This window comes from Sapajus apella, unplaced genomic scaffold (genome assembly GCF_009761245.1).
Source record: "Sapajus apella isolate SASKATOON/1434 unplaced genomic scaffold, GSC_monkey_1.0 scaffold25, whole genome shotgun sequence".
Taxonomy (NCBI): Eukaryota; Metazoa; Chordata; class Mammalia; order Primates; family Cebidae; genus Sapajus; species Sapajus apella.
The window spans coordinates 18,555,391-18,571,714 of record NW_022436965.1 but is presented as its reverse complement, the minus strand read 5'-3'; the positions used below and the strand labels follow the sequence as shown (position 1 = coordinate 18,571,714).

At 39.7% G+C, this 16,324-nt stretch overlaps 1 protein-coding gene across 2 annotated transcripts in view; it reads left to right on the top strand.

Moving 5' to 3' along the window:
• The window catches only part of FMO4 (flavin containing dimethylaniline monoxygenase 4), a 28,298-nt gene that overhangs the window by 9,282 nt on the left and 2,692 nt on the right, over positions 1-16,324 (top strand). For both annotated transcript variants that reach the window (XM_032291397.1, XM_032291398.1), the window contains 6 exons: positions 819-1,007; positions 2,311-2,473; positions 9,928-10,070; positions 11,310-11,509; positions 13,017-13,369; positions 16,110-16,179. In XM_032291397.1, the coding sequence (XP_032147288.1) occupies positions 819-1,007; positions 2,311-2,473; positions 9,928-10,070; positions 11,310-11,509; positions 13,017-13,369; positions 16,110-16,179 (1,118 nt within the window). The remainder of the gene's footprint in view (positions 1-818; positions 1,008-2,310; positions 2,474-9,927; positions 10,071-11,309; positions 11,510-13,016; positions 13,370-16,109; positions 16,180-16,324) is intronic.

Sequence of the window (16,324 nt, the reverse complement as noted above, 5' to 3'; positions counted from 1 at the left end):
AAAAAAAAAAAAAAAATTAGAGTATTTTGTGCTGATGAAAAGGAGCCAATAAAAAAAAAAGGCAGCTTGGGAATATACGGAGACAATAATGAGAAAAGTTAGTAAGGTATTCCCTGAGGAAAGGCAAAAAGGAAGATGTCCAGAGCATGAGTGGAGGGAGTAGCCATGCTAATGGAAGAAGGAAAGATAAACGAAACAGGTCATGAGCCCTGCATTCATGGAATTGCTGAAGGACAATGTTAGTCTTGGAGAGCCCTATTAAATTTGGTTAGCTTCTTTGTGGTTTGAAAAATATATTGAATTTAATTATTCAATCCTACCAATGATTTCTGGCATAGGGACCTAATGCTGGGTTTCCTAGAACTCTTTAAAATGACAAATGGTGGCTGGGTACAGTGGTTCATGCCTATAATTCAGGCACTTTGGGAGGCCAAGGTGGATGGATCACTTGAAGCCAGGAGTTCAACACCAGCCTGGCCAACATGGTGAAATTCCATCTCTACTAAAAATACAAAAATTAGCCAGCCATGGTGGCACACACCTGTAATTCCAACTATTTGGTAAGATGATGCAGGAGAATCGATTGAACCTGGGAGGCAGAGGTTGCAGTGAGTCAGGATCGCACCACTGCACTCCAGCCTGGGTGACAGAGTGAAACCCTGTCTCAATCAATCAATCAATAGAAATAAATAAAATTACAAATGGAACATTAATTGCTATGACCCTCCCTCTCCCCCCAGTGAGGCTAGCATGAGCCACCATGATCTCTGTTCTCTTATCTCCATTATCCCAACAAGTTAACTATGCCTTCACCACAGGAATCTTCCAAAGATGGGATGACCAGGGTTTATAAGTCATTAGTGACAAATGTCTGCAAGGAAATGTCATGTTACAGTGACTTCCCTTTCCAAGAAGATTATCCCAATTTCATGAACCATGAAAAATTTTGGGACTATCTCCAAGAATTTGCTGAGCACTTTGACCTTCTGAAATACATTCAGTTTAAGGTAAGATACTTTGTGTTATGAAAGATGAGTAGATGGGGGCTGGCCTGTTCAGCAATTTAATGAAAATTAATATTTTTAAGTAATTAATTAATATTTAAAGTAATATTTTTCTTCATTTTATCTGTAAATAAATAGAAAGATAATGAAGACTTCTCACTCCAGCTGCTGCTCAAGTTTTACTCAAATAAATCATTAAAATATTGAATCTGGGCCGGGCGCGGTGGCTCAAGCCTGTAATCCCAGCACTTTGGGAGGCCGAGGCGGATGGATCACAAGGTCAAGAGAACGAGACCATCCTGGTCAACATGGTGAAACCCCATCTCTACTAAAAATACAAAAAATTAGCTGGGCATGGTGGTGCGTGCCTGTAATCCCAGCTACTCGGGAGGCTGAGGCAGGAGAATTGCCTGAACCCAGGAGGCGGAGGTTGCGGTGAGCCGAGATTGCACCATTGCACTCCAGCCTGGGTAACATGAGTGAAACTCTGTCTCAAAAAAAAAAAAAGAAAAAATATCGAATCTGGGATGGGCACAGTGGCTCACGCCTGTAATCGCAACACTTTGGGAGGCCTAGGCTGGCAGATCATGTGAGGTCAGCAGTTTGCAACCTGCCTGGCCAATATGGTGAAACTCCGTCTCTACTAAAAATACAAAACTTAGCTGAGTGTGGTGGTGCCCACCTGTGATCCCAGCTTCTCAGGGGGCTGAGGCACGAGAATTGCTTAAACCTGGGAGGCGGAGGTTTCAGTGAGCCAAGATCCTGCCACTGCACTCTAGCCTGGGCCACAGAGTGAGCCTCTGTCTCAAAAATAAAACAAAATAAAATAAAATAACAAACATAACATAACATACTGAATTTGCTGACTCCTCCTCTAAATGCCAAACTCTCATTCAGGATGAAATTTTGAATTTTTTTAAAAAGAGAAAAAAAGAATTTTGTTCATGAAGCCCATTGGGAAAAAACAACTAGAAGTCTGAACCACAGAAATTATAATAGGGCAAAACTAATTTTCCTAAATTTTCCAAGCATCAGGTATTGTAACTCATCTCTTTCTCACCAGGAATAAAAAGCGACTGTTTCTTCCTTCCATTGAAAGATTCAAATGTCTTGTGTCAAAGTCTACATTGCCACCTTTGTGAGATTGCATCAGTTACTTAACTTCTCTAGAAAGATAATAAATCAATATTAATATACTTCCTATCATGGGACTTGGCCTACTTAAAGTAACAGACAGGGTTACCACACCAGTCACTGCATGAAGTCCAAAGATGGTGAGAAGTGAGTGTTTGTCTTTCACTTTCAGACCACTGTGTGCAGCATAACAAAGCGTCCAGACTTCTTCACAACTGGTCAGTGGGATGTTGTCACAGAGACAGAGGGCAAGCAGAATAGAGCTGTCTTTGATGCTGTCATGGTTTGCACTGGACATTTCCTGAATCCTCATTTGCCTTTGGAAGCCTTTCCTGGTGAGCCATCTCTACCTGAGACCATGCCTACTTTTCCGGGTTCTTCTAGAAGTAAACTTTTAATTTGCAGTTGGAAATACCTCCCCATGATTATAGACAGCTTTATATTCACTCTCAAAAATAATATATGCAAAATTACTTTAAAAGGCATATAAAGCACTACGTAGGTGTCAGGTCTTATTTACTTATTAATATAAATGTCATTATTGTTTAAGCTTTCTAATGTGTGTATAATTCAAATTCGGTGATCACATAAGGCTCAGAAAAACAGATCTGTCATGAAAAAGAACAGGCTTTGATTTTGGGGACTGCATTACAGGTAATTTGAATCAGGACTGGCCTGTAATAGAAGAACTTACAGAAAGTAAGAGTATATGATTTTTTTAAAAGAAATAAACCAGAAATTAAACATGTAAGGCAATATATCCAACCTTAGCTAGCACTGGAGTTTATTGGACAAATAAAAATTTAAAAGGGAAAAAAAAACAATGTATTCACCCTTCAAAACAGTCAACACAATAATCATACAATTCTTTGGCCAGGCGCAGTGGTTCATGCCTGTAATCCCAGTACTTTGGGAGGTCAAGGCAGGGAGATCATTTGAGGCTAGGAGTTGGAGACCAGCCTGGCCATCATGGTGAAACCCTGTCTCTACTAAAAATACAAAAATTAGCTGGATGTGGTGGCTCATGCCTGTAATCCCAGCTACTCGGGAGGCTGAGGCACAAAAATTGCATGAACCTGGGAGGTGGCGGTTGCAGTGAGTCAAGATCATGCCACTGCACTTCAGCCTGGGCCACAGATTGAGACTCTGTTTCGAAAATAAATAAACAAACAAATAAATAATCACACAACTCTTAAACAGGGCTATTTAGAAAAAGGAGTTTTAGAAAGTTCCATTTGGAAATGCTTTTGACCATGACAGCATATTCTTTTTAATATACTCATGATTGTCAAATTACCATCATCTGAGGTCAAAACTGATCATTTGAAAAGCCAAAAGCTATTCAAATTCAGTTGAGGGAAATAAAATTGATCAATTGACAGTTACTAAAATGTAAAAAAGCTACTCCTATTACAAATTAGTGGCCCTAAAGGCAATTGAATAGGTGAGTTTTTGAAATTTCTTATAGGAATTTAAAGAACTTTTGAAGAAGGAAAACTATGAAGAATAAAACATGCAAATGTTGGCAAAATATATGAAAATACATCTTATAAATGTAATCACAAATTGACAAAATATCCTATTCAAAAAAAATGTATTTAGGAATCAAGTGAATATTAAATACATAATGTTTCAAAGAAACAGTATTATAAATGGTGGTTGGCTTCAGGCTTGCTGATGATCTGGGGGCTAAACACACAATTATACAGTACTAAAGGAATATAAAAACACTTCGTAACATTTTCTGTGGAAACTGTGCTATAAATGCCAACAATTGATATGGATACTTTTGAAATTTATTGTCTTTTCAAGTTTGGGATTGTTTACCCTTTATTCCACACTAAATTCAGTTCTACATAGACATTTTTTTTTTTGAGATAGGGTCTTATTCTGTTGCCTGAGCTGGAGTGCAGTGGTGCCATCTTGGTTCAGTCCAGCCTGAACCTCCCGGGCTGAAGCATCTTCCTGCCTCAGTCTCCAGAATAGTTGGGACTACAGGTATATGCCACTACACCCGGCTCATTTTGTATTTTTTGTAGAGATGGGGCCTTGCCATCTTGCCCAGGCTGGTCTCAAACTCCTGGGCTCAAGGGATCCACCTGCTTTGTCCTCCCAGATACTCAGATTACAGGACTATAACATTTTAAGATTCCTTTTCTGCTTTTAACTAACCACCACAGTATCTTTCACAAATAGCTTTAGGACCCCTGTTGAAATGAATGTTTTACTTGAGAACATGAACCATTTTCTGCATAAAACGTATCAGGACTATTTCTACACTATTTTTAAAAATCCATAGAAATCACAAGCTTTGTCCATAACGTGTCACTACAACTGTTTGAAAGTTGACATTGTAACACATGCATACCCTTTTTAAAAATCTGTATTATCAACTTGAAGAAGCTGAGGCACAAAATGTGATTTCAAAGAGTTTACTTGAGTCGAAATATAATTTTAAAGAGTTTCCTTGAGGATAGCTGCTTGGGAAACATTTCCAAGTTGCCTTAAGAAGTGCTCTATTCAGCCTTTGTTACTAGCAGGTTTTTAAAGGGAACAGGGACAGGAGTCCACAGATACAAAGTTGTTTGACAGGAATTCTCATTAATTTACAGAATTAGCATTGATTAGTCATTGACTGTACATTTTTGGACTATAGGCTATGAGTTATGGCATCCAGTGTGTGGCACTGTCAGGTTAATTTATGGCTACTTGATGTCAGTAAGTCTAGAGCCCAAATAGCAACTGGCTTCAAGTGGTGATTACTTAACTCAAGATGGGGAGTGACATGTGATTGCTGTCGAATATCAAAGCCTCTTTCATCCTGATAACTTAAAGGGGGCTTGCATTCCTGAGGTAAAGTTTCTTTTTTTCCAGTATAAATTGACTTTTGCTGTGTTCCTGAATTAGTAGTTTTAATTTATCAAATACATATAGATTTTTACTTTTTGGCACTGCATTGACGTAAACATTAACTCAGAACTACCTACACATTCTACATTTTTTCTTCTTCAATATGTGATTACAGAGAATCCATCATTTGCAAGGCAATATGAAAGATATAAAACCCATGAGCAAAGTGGAGCCCTCCAGTAAGTTCCCTCCAGCAAAACCTCATAAGTGCCTCAATATCCCATTCTTTAATACTTTTGATGCATATTCTGTTCCCACTTTTGGAAACTTCATGCTCCCCTTTTCCAATTTCTAATCATCCTTTAAAAAATTCTTCCTTTAAGAAAATCTCCTTCAAATGCCTTCACTGGCTCAGTCCAGCCTGGACGTCCCATTGGAGCCATCATAATGCCTCCTCTTCTGGGAGGGAGTATAGTATCATGCCTGACAGCTGAGCTCCAGAGTCAGACATCCTGAGTTCCCATATGGGCTCTGCTATTTACTATACGGTCATGGGCAGGGCTTTTTGTTTCTTTGGTTGGTTGGTTTTTGGTTTTTGGTTTTTTTGCACTGCAATCTCAGTGCAAAACAAAAACAAACAGGGAGGTTAAGCAATTTGCCCAGGGATTTTTTTGTCTCAATCTCAGCTTTGACAACATTGAATAATACTGTGGTCCACTCTTTGGGTTTGCTCTGTGATTTAAATTTGTTAATACAGGCCAGGTGTGGTGGCTCACGCCTGTAATCCCAGCACTTTGGGAGGCAAGGCAGGCAGATCTTTTAAACTCAGGAGCTCAAGACCAGCCTGGGTAATATGGTGAAACCCTGTCTCTACTAAAAATACAAAAATATTAGCCAAGCACGGTGGCATGCTCATGTAGTCCCAGCTACTTGGGGGGCTGAGACAGGAGGATCACATGAGCCTGGGAGGCAGTTACAGTGAGCTCTGATGGAGCCACTGTACTCCAGCCTGGGTAACAGAGCTAAACCCTTTCTCAGTAAATAAATAAGTAAATTTTTAAACATGTGTAAAGCCCTTAGAGACCTGGGACTAGCATAGGAAGGGCTAAATAGTTGTTAGCTATTTTCTGTTTTCTTATATCCCCATTAAAGGACACATTATTTATTTACTTAGAGACAGAGTTTCACTCTTGTTGCCTAGGCTGGAGTACAATGGCGCAATCTTGGCTCACTGCAACCTCCGCCTCCTGGGTTCAAGCGATTCTCCTGCCTCAGTCTCCCAAGTAGCTGAGATTACAGGTGCCTGTCACCAAGCCCAGCTAATTTTTTTTTTTTTTTTTTTAGTAGAGACAGTGTTTCACCATGTTGGCCAGGCTGGTCTCAAACTCCTGACAACAAATTCTGAGGGTATGGGTTGGGTGCAGTGGCTCACACCTATAATTCCTGCACTTTGGAAGGCTGAGGTGGGCAGATCACTTGAGGTCAAGAGTTTGAGACCAGCCTAGACAACATGGAGAAACACCATTTCTACTAAAAATACAAAAATTAGCTGAACCTGGTAGTACACACCTGTAATTCCAGCTACTCAGGAGGCTGAGACAGAAGAATCACTTGAACCTGGGAGGGGAGGCTGCAGTCGAGATCATGCCATTGCACTCTAGCCTGGGTGACAGAGCAAGACCCTATCTCGAAATAAAAGTTCTTTGAGGGTAGGAACTGCTTTTTGTCCTCACATTTCTTAGACCTAGCATAGCACCTTGGATGTTGAAAGTGGTGAAAGAACAGGCTACGTAAGATACCACTATTAGCTAACTTTTTCCTTTAATAACCCTGCAGACTGATCTGTGGGGCTTGTCCTTCCTTTGCCTCTGAATGAAATCTCAAGCAGTTTTCTACTTATTCTCAGATAATGTAATGTCTTCTGATCACTTTAAGTCACACACAAAAAATCTTATTTTCATAAAATGTGCTTTTCAAGCAATAGTCAAAATTTGCAGCTGCATATAATGTAAAAGCTTCTCCCCTCTACCATCTGACACCTGCTATGAGCTGACAGCAGTGGCAAGAAGAGATGGTGTGCTTGATTTCCTTCTTCCTCTGCCTTCTTCCTCTCCCCACAGACTCTAAAGCCATCAGCATATATAATCCAACAGTGGGAGAAACACTTGCTGTCAGTGCAGCCACCATTCCCCAAAGGCAGTCCCAGTCACGGCCTTACAAGCACCAGTCTCTGTGCTCTGTACATGCCAAACATCAAGGTCTCACTCAGAGTGGTCTCCTTGAAGCCCCTCACACCTGGCTCCATGTCAACAAGACAGAAAATGCCACAGCATTTTAATGATACCTGTCAATTTCCAACTCCAAGCCACTTCAACCTCAACCATTTTAGACCCTCAAAGTGAGTGTGAGGCTAAGTAAGGGTCACACAACTGGCCTCATACACACAGTTTCTGCAAATTCAGCATAGCTGGTTTAGCGCCTCACTTGGAATGTGGGAACTATTGTTTACTGTACAGCTTTGGGGGCCTCAGTAGGCAAACAATCATATTAAAACATTTTGTTATACAATCTACTTCTTGCCCAGGATATTCAGCGTAGTATATAAGATGTTTCTTATCATTTGTGAGTTTGATTTCCTGAAGCAACTGCTTTAAAAAAGAACACTTATATGGAAAATATGATATCATATATGTTTTTTTGTTTTTGTTTTTGTTTTTGTTTTTGTTTTTGTTTTTTTTTTTTTGGGGGGGGACGGAGTTTCGCTCTTGTTACCCAGGCTGGAGTGCAATGGCGCGATCTCGGCTCACCGCAACCTCCGCCTCCTGGGTTCAGGCAATTCTCCTGTCTCAGCCTCCCGAGTAGCTGGGATTACAGGCACGCGCTACCATGCCCAGCTAATTTTTTGTATTTTTAGTAGAGATGGGGTTTCACCGTGTTGACCAGGATGGTCTCGATCTCTTGACCTCGTGATCCACCCGCCTCAGCCTCCCAAAGTGCTGGGATTATAGGCGTGAGACCGCGCCCGGCCTCACCTATGTTTTTAACAAGGCAGGTCGTAGCTATTCAATAAATGTTACCAAATAAATGAATGAATTAATTACTGAATAGGAGGAGAATGATATATTCTAGAAGAGAATTTAATCTTTGTCCACTGACACTTCAAAGGCACTTGAAGCCTTGGCACGAGAGGCAGTCTAGTCCTCAAAGCTGCTGGGCTTCCCTTTCGGATTCTTTGTCAATACATCATCTCATCTGTGGTTCTGACCATCACTGGCCTCATCACAATTGTTTCCTCTGTCACTTCCCACAATTTTCATTGTTGCTGCTGCTGCTATAAACACCCTTGCTTCCATTATTCTATCATTCTTAGTTTATGTGAATCCATGGTTTATGTCTGTTCTCACACTGCTAATGAAGACACACTCAAAACTGGGCAATTTCCAAAGGAAAGAAGTGTAATTGACCCACAGTTCCACATGGCTCTAGAGGCCTCACAATCCTGGCAGAAGCAAAGGGAGAGCAAAGTCATGTCTTACACAGTGGAGAGCAAGAGAGAGCATGTCCAGGGGAAGTCCCCTTCCTAAAACCATCATATCTCATGAGACTTATTCACTATCAGGAGAACAACATGGGAAAGACCTGCCCCCGTGATTCATTTTCCTCCCACTAGGTCTCTCCCATGACACATGGGAATTATGGGAGCTACAATTCAAGATCTGGGCGGGGACACAGCCAAACCATGTGGGTCTTTTATGTCTGCCAAGGAGATAATCGCCAAAAATAAATCAAAAGAAGGAAAATTTGTAGTCTCCCTTACATATGTAAATATCATCATAGCTGTGCTTCTATGGACAGATTATTAGGAGCTTCATGAAAGATCAATCAGAAACAAGTATAAATAAGAATAAAACACAAATAAGCATACCACATGACAACACATCAAGCATATAATAAAGTATAAAGTATAAGTAACATGAACTTAAATCACAGGAATAATTACTTCCTTTGCAAAAGAACTTACCACAGAATTTCTCCCACAGAAAATTTTGATTGACGGCCAGGCGCGGTGGCTCAAGCCTGTAATCCCAGCACTGTGGGAGGCCGAGGCGGGTGGATCACGAGGTCAAGAGATCGAGACCATCCTGGTCAACATGGTGAAACCCCGTCTCTACTAAAAATACAAAAAATTAGCTGGGCATGGTGGCGTGTGCCTGTAATCCCAGCTACTCAGGAGGCTGAGGCAGGAGAATTGCCTGAACCCAGGAGGCGGAGGTTGCGGTGAGCCGAGATTGTGCCATTGCACTCCAGCCTGGGTAACAAGAGCAAACCTCCATCTCAAAAAAAAAAAAAAAAAGAAAAAGAAAATTTTGATTGAATCAAAATTTAATGTGTAAACATATTATATACACAAATCACTTTCTGATAGAATATATCTATTGGGCAAAATAATATGCATCAACAATCTACTTTTTTTGTTTGTTCAAGATCCTTATTCAGTATCCAAAAGAAGATGTCAAGTAGGTATTTAGATACAAGTGTAGTGGCCCTGGGAGAAATCACAGATGGATATAATATTTAATATAGATGGACTAGAAACAATCTACTTCTTGACCAGGATGTTCAGCATAGTATACAATAAGAATACACTTATTTTTTGTGAGTTTGATTTCCAGAAGTAACTGTTTTAAAAGGGCACACTCATATGGAATACAAGATTTCCTATGTTTTTAACAAGGCAGGTTGTACTAAATCCACATCTGGGCTCACAGCATCCCAGGGGAGAGGGAGGTTATATGCTTCTTCTACTTCCTGCCACTAGCAGCATAAACAAAGGGCTGCCATCGTTGTGGAACTTCCCTTTTTCCACAGACCTATCCCTGCATAGTGGGAAATTATAGCTTTAGATGTTTCAGACTTTCTGATCCTTCACTCCTCTCAGGAATTCATAAGTTTAAAGGTCAGATCCTGCATAGTCAAGAATACAAGATCCCAGAAGTCTTTCAGGGCAAGCGTGTCTTGGTGATCGGTCTTGGGAACACTGGAGGAGATGTTGCTGTGGAACTCAGTCGAACAGCAGCTCAGGTACTGAATTAATGCCCCTAATCCCATCATCAGTTATAGTGGCTGGAAAGAAGTATTCAAGACTATAAAGTACATTGGCCAATTGCTAAATTATGCAGACACAGAATAAGTGAAAGAAATAAAATCCTGAAAATCCTTAAAGCCACTCACAATCCTTTCTGAACTATTTAAAAAGCCACACTGGCCGGGCGCGGTGGCTCATGCTTGTAATCCCAGCACTTTGGGAGGCCGAGGCGGGTGGATCACGAGGTCAAGAGATCGAGACCATCCTGGTCAACATAGTGAAACCCCGTCTCTACTAAAACTACAAAAAATTAGCTGGGCATGGTGGCGTGTGCCTGTAATCCCAGCTACTCAGGAGGTTGAGGCAGGAGAATTGCCTGAACCCAGGAGGCGGAGGTTGCGGTGAGCCGAGATCGCGCCATTGCACTCCAGCCTGGGTAACAAGAGTGAAACTCCGTCTCCAAAAAAAAAAAAATAAAAAATAAAATAATATAAAATAAAAAGCCACACTACAGAACTGAACCATCTCCAAGAAGGGTCTAGGAAAATTGTGTGGATGCCAGACCTCTAAGCATTTTTTGGAAGTGCTTCTTCAGAAACAAGACCATATGGGCAAATTGCTTCACCCAGGTCAATTATCTTTTTTTTACACTCTCCCTTTGTCATTCTGGCAAAATCACTATGTGAATAGAAAGAGATCATTTTCCTGAATGTTTCTAAGTTCTCTACTAAAAGTCAGATTTGTACCTTGTTTTGAGATAAAAGCAACCCTTGCACAACAAGTATACATAATGATTTAGAAAGTCTAACCCCAGATTCACAAATTAGAAATCTATTCTACTGCAGCGTAAATTATAGGACAATGATTAGATCTGGAAAGAATTGAGTTTTATTTGAAAATCAGTTAAAATTGCTTTTCCATACCTTCGATTTAAATTTTATCTTACTTACATGTAAAAAATTGCCAGATTCATTCCATGTATCTACAAATATTATACTTCTATATTTATAATGCTATAAACATAGTAAAATATTTAAGAGATACACAGATCTAGTAAAGTGATTTTGAGAATAATGACAGCAACGGGAACAGATACTCATATGTAGATCTATGTACAAATTCATCAATCCTCTATTGCTATAAGACCAGATTGAAATAATACCATTTGAAACGCATTTAAGAAAAATACTACAAAATGATGGACATATATTTATCCTTCTTGCCTTACTTTTTAGGTACTTCTCAGTACTAGAACTGGTACCTGGGTTTTCGGGCGCTCTTCAGATTGGGGCTATCCTTATAATATGATGGTTACAAGAAGATGCTATAGTTTTATTGCACAAGTTCTGCCTTCACGTTTTCTAAACTGGATTCAAGAGAGAAAGTTGAATAAGAGATTTAATCATGAGGATTATGGATTAAGTATTACAAAAGGGTACTTAAATTTTTTTATTAGTAGAAAAATTATTAAATCAATACTTCTCATTATATTTTATTCACAATTCAAAATGTTCAATAATTCTAACATTGCCTTTGTTTATTCTACTCTAAATCTATTTCCCTAACACAATGTCCATCAGGTACCATAGCAGTTCTCGAAATAGCATATTCTCTTTCTGGTAGCAAAAGTAGTGATTTCATGAGGCTGGAAGAAAAAAAAGATGAAAAATTTCATTTCCTGCTATTACAAAAATCACACATTTTTGTTGTTGTTGTTGTTGTTGGGGTTTTTTGTGTTGTTGGTGGTGGTGGTATTTTTGAGACAGGGTTTTACTCCTACCACCCAGGCTAGAGTTCAATGGTGTGATTTGTATTCACTGCAACCTCTGCCTTCTGGGCTCAAGCAATTCTTCTGCCTCAGCCTCCCAAGTAGGTAGGACTACAGGCATAGGCCACCTTGCCCAGCTAATTTTTGTATTTTTAGTAGAGACGGGGTTTCGCCATGTTGGCCAGGCTGGTTTTGAACTCCTGGTCTCAAGTGATCAACCTGCCTCGGCCTCCCAAAGTGCTGGGATTACAGGCTTGAGCCACCGCGCCCGGCCCAGAATGATATATTTTAATATACATCTGTATAGAGTTCCATATCAGCAAGTAAAAGAAAGCCTCTGAAAAGCATATAATTTATTATATACTTGACCCAAATATTTTTCTTTGGTAAGATATTGTTTTTTGTTTTGTTTCATTTTTTGTTTATCCTTGAGATGTCTTTTAACTTATGAGGAAAACTACTGGCAAAGGATGATTTGATATGGAAATTTTATAAAGACATTATGTTTGACATGATTAGGTAGAATGATATTCACAATTAAAATATTTATCAGTAAAAACAGATTCAGGACCCTTTTTATTTATTTTTATTTATTTATTTTTTTTTTTGAGACGGAGTCTCACTCTGTTGCCCAAGCTAGAATGCAGTGGTGCGATCTTGACTCACTGCAACTTCTGTCCCCACAAGTTCAAGTGATTCTCCTGCCTCAGCCTCCCAAATAGCTGGGACTACAGGTGCGGGCCACCATGCCCAGCTAATTTTTTATATTAAATTTTTATTTAAAGGGTTCTTTGCTAATTTCCTCTTTGCCTGTCATTCTCTAGAGGCCTAGGTAGTGTGAGACCCAAAATTGACCATCAAATGGACTGTTGTATATTCTGTGCTGACACTAGGAGAAAAGCATTGCTCCAGAAATTAGTTCCAAGACTGAGAGAGTTTTGAGCCTCAAGCAAGAAAGTGTAGGTTTAGTCATTTTCCACATGCCTTCTACTGAGAGCAGAAAAACAAACCATGTTATAAACATGCTAAGTCAAGTAAATGACTTTGAATTAGATATTGGTCAATTCACTTCCCTAGATCGGCAGGTAATTTCCCTTAATTGACTAAATAAATCTTTTGCTGAAGTTTCTCATAAAAATAACTACAGTGAATAATTTTCTCCTGTGTGTCAAAGGAAACAAGCAAAATTCATTGTGAATGATGAGCTGCCAAGCTGTATCCTCTGTGGGTCAATCACTATAAAAACCAGCGTGATGGAATTTACAGAAACCTCTGCTGTCTTTGAAGACAGGACAGTGGAAGAAAACATTGATGTTGTGATCTTCACTACAGGATATACATTTTCTTTTCCCTTTTTTGAAGAACCTCTTAAAAGCCTCTGTACAAAGAAGATATTTCTATACAAGAACGTCTTTCCCTTAAACCTGGAGAGGGCAACATTAGCCATCATAGGCCTTTTAAGCCTTAAAGGATCCATCTTATCAGGCACAGAGCTCCAAGCACGATGGGCCACAAGAGTATTCAAAGGTACCTTGACTCTACTGAAAGCCCTCTCTTTGAATCTTAAAATTGGTGCCCTGCCAGTTAGCTAAAATCAAACAGATGTGAGCTAAGGTAACAAAATATTTTTTAAATTAATGTACAATTAATTGCATATGTTTATAATATGATGGATGTGCTATGTCACTTAATGTAACTAAGTAGGAAAAGAGATTTTGGCTCTGTGGATGAGATAACTTTGGACAACAGAATATAATTAAATTTCTCAGATTACCTGAAATTATTGGAAGATTCATGATCCTATTCTAGCCTAGTCTAATCTATTCACTCCTAAATCTTTTCATTTAGCACTAGAAGTATAATTTTATATTGCTTCCAAAGAAGGATATTGGAATAATACACGCTGTGAATAAAGTTGAGATTAGAGGGCCATAAAAATATTTTAGACACTGGAAACTACTTTCTGTTAATTATGCAATAAAAGCATAGATGCTGGAATGAGAGCTACCAAGTTCCAATTCCAACTTTGAAATTCTTTAGCTTTGCAAGAACCCTTCTAAATTTCAACCCCTTCATCTGTAAAATGGGGATAATAAATCCTCTATCACAAGAATTTTGTAAAATGGATAGTATCTACAAAGCAATTAACACAGTACTTGACATATAACAAATGCTTATTAAGTGACGGGGTTTCTCTGACCACTGCTATTGCTATCATACCTCTAAAGTAGGGCAAACTTTAGATTAGTAAGCATTTTAGTTTTTAAAGAACTGCAGTTTTATTATTTTTAAATATAAACAGCCATAGCAATTGGGCCAGTCAACTATCCTGTAGAAGAATTCTGTTCTTTTTTTTTTTTTTATTATTAATTATTATATATATATATATATATATTTTTTAAAGACAGGGTTTCACCATGTTGGTCAGGCTGGTCTTGAACTCCTGACCTCAGGTGGTCTGCCTGCCTTGACCTCCAAAGTGCTTGGATTACAGGCATGAGCCACCGCGCCTGGCCTAGAATTCTGTTCTTAATGAATAAAAACAATCACCAACAACTTATAAATAGCATACAACATGGTATTAAGTAGTGATGACTTCTATCACACTGTAGAAATATAATAAATATCAATTGCACTTAAAAACCATATGGTCTCCTAAGTTGGCAAAAAATGTTATTTGAATGGGGGAAGGGGAAGGAAGGCAGTTTGAAAATCTCATTTTACTTACATTACACAAAAAATTCTACAACCCTTCAGTAAATTTCTGTTTTTTTAAGGCCAATTAAAGTGCTTTCACAGCATTATCCAATTACATTAAAACTACAGAAGACTTAATTCAGTACCTGGTTTTTTAAAGTATTTTATGGTGAGCTCCAAAATGGTTATTAGAATGATAAAGCTGACAACAAAAGTCGTTTAGTTCACACCATAGGAGTAATGGCAGGCTTCTCCCAAGAACTTCCAAAAAGCAATCTAGGAACCGCCAATTAAACTCTTGCTAGTTTTTTGGAGGATAAAGTGACCCTAGTGGAAAGCAATCCACAGAGCTTAGTCAGGCCTGTCTTGTGTGGAGAGTAAACCCACACCCTGGGCCAGCACTTGGTACCTGACAAGGGCAGGACTGGCCAGAATGGGATGGCAAACAGGGTAGACTAACAAGGGTCACAGGTGGCCTGAGGTGGGTAGGGGCAGTGAAGGGGTGGGGGTTGGGGACAGAGTTTACATTATAAAAGTGACTATGGACGTTCTAGGAACCCAGAGGACAAAATGGGATTTTAGTCTCTGGGGAAGCTGGGCAGCTGCAGAGAATTACCAGGGTGCAAGCTGTTAAGGACGAATAAGGTTTAGAAAAACAGGAAGAGCAGAGTCCAAGTGCTGAGACTGTCTAGACAGGAGATAGGGAATGAGCGGGTCCTCGAAACAAAAGCAGACAGAGCCTGGGTGAGACTGAGAGACTGCCAGGCCCCTTCCACACTTGAGGCTCCTTGTGAAACAAAAATAAAGATGTTCTAAGACAGGGTTATAAAGTGGGGTTTTTTAAGAGACCAGTCCTCACTACATTGCCCAGGCTGGAGTGCAGTAATGTGATCATGGCTCACTGCAGCCTCGATCTCCTGGGCTCAAGGGATTCTCCCACCCCAGCCTCCTGAGTAGCTGGAACTATAAGGCCATGCCACCATACTTGGCTAAATTTTTATTTTTTGTAGAGAGAGTGTTGCCAGGCTTGCTATTGTTGCCAGGCTGGTCTTGAACTCTTGGACTCAAGCAGTCCTCCTACCTTGGCCTCCCAAAGTGCTGGGATTACAGGCATGAGCCATTGTGACCAGCCTAAAATGGGGTCATCTTAAGTGTTTACCTTTAACCAACTAATAGCTTTAACACAAACACATACACATACAAGTACAATGTGGGGGCATACATGCAATATAATATAAATCGTTTTATTTATACAGTGAAAGCAGATGAAGAGGGACAGTGGGGCCAACTGGCACAGGTGCAGGCATCTGGTGAGCATTGCGCCGGCTGAGAGCTGAGCCACAGAGGCATCTTTTCTCACAATTCTGGCAGTAGAGCACCCTGGTTAAGTGAGCTGGGAGGGGAATTTTACCTCAAGAAAATTATTTTCTGTGCTGCAGTTCCATTCTGAGCTTTAACTATCATGTGTTCTAAACTTGGAGCAGTGGGAGGCTAGAAATAAGAGGGAGGAGAATTTAAATAAAGGAAAAGCCACATGTGACCTTAATGTTGTTTGTGATTTTACCCACAGGACTCTGTCAGATACCTCCATCCCAAAAACTGATGATGGAGGCTACTAAAAAGGAACAGCTCATTAAAAGGTATGAAATATAGCTTGCTCTAGGGAAGACTTACAGTGTACTCTGTTACAAAAAAAAAGGATTCAGAGTATAAAAGCCATTCCTAGAGAAGCAGTATGGCAGGTTGGAAATAACTCTGCATTAGGAATCAGAAGAATACATTTTT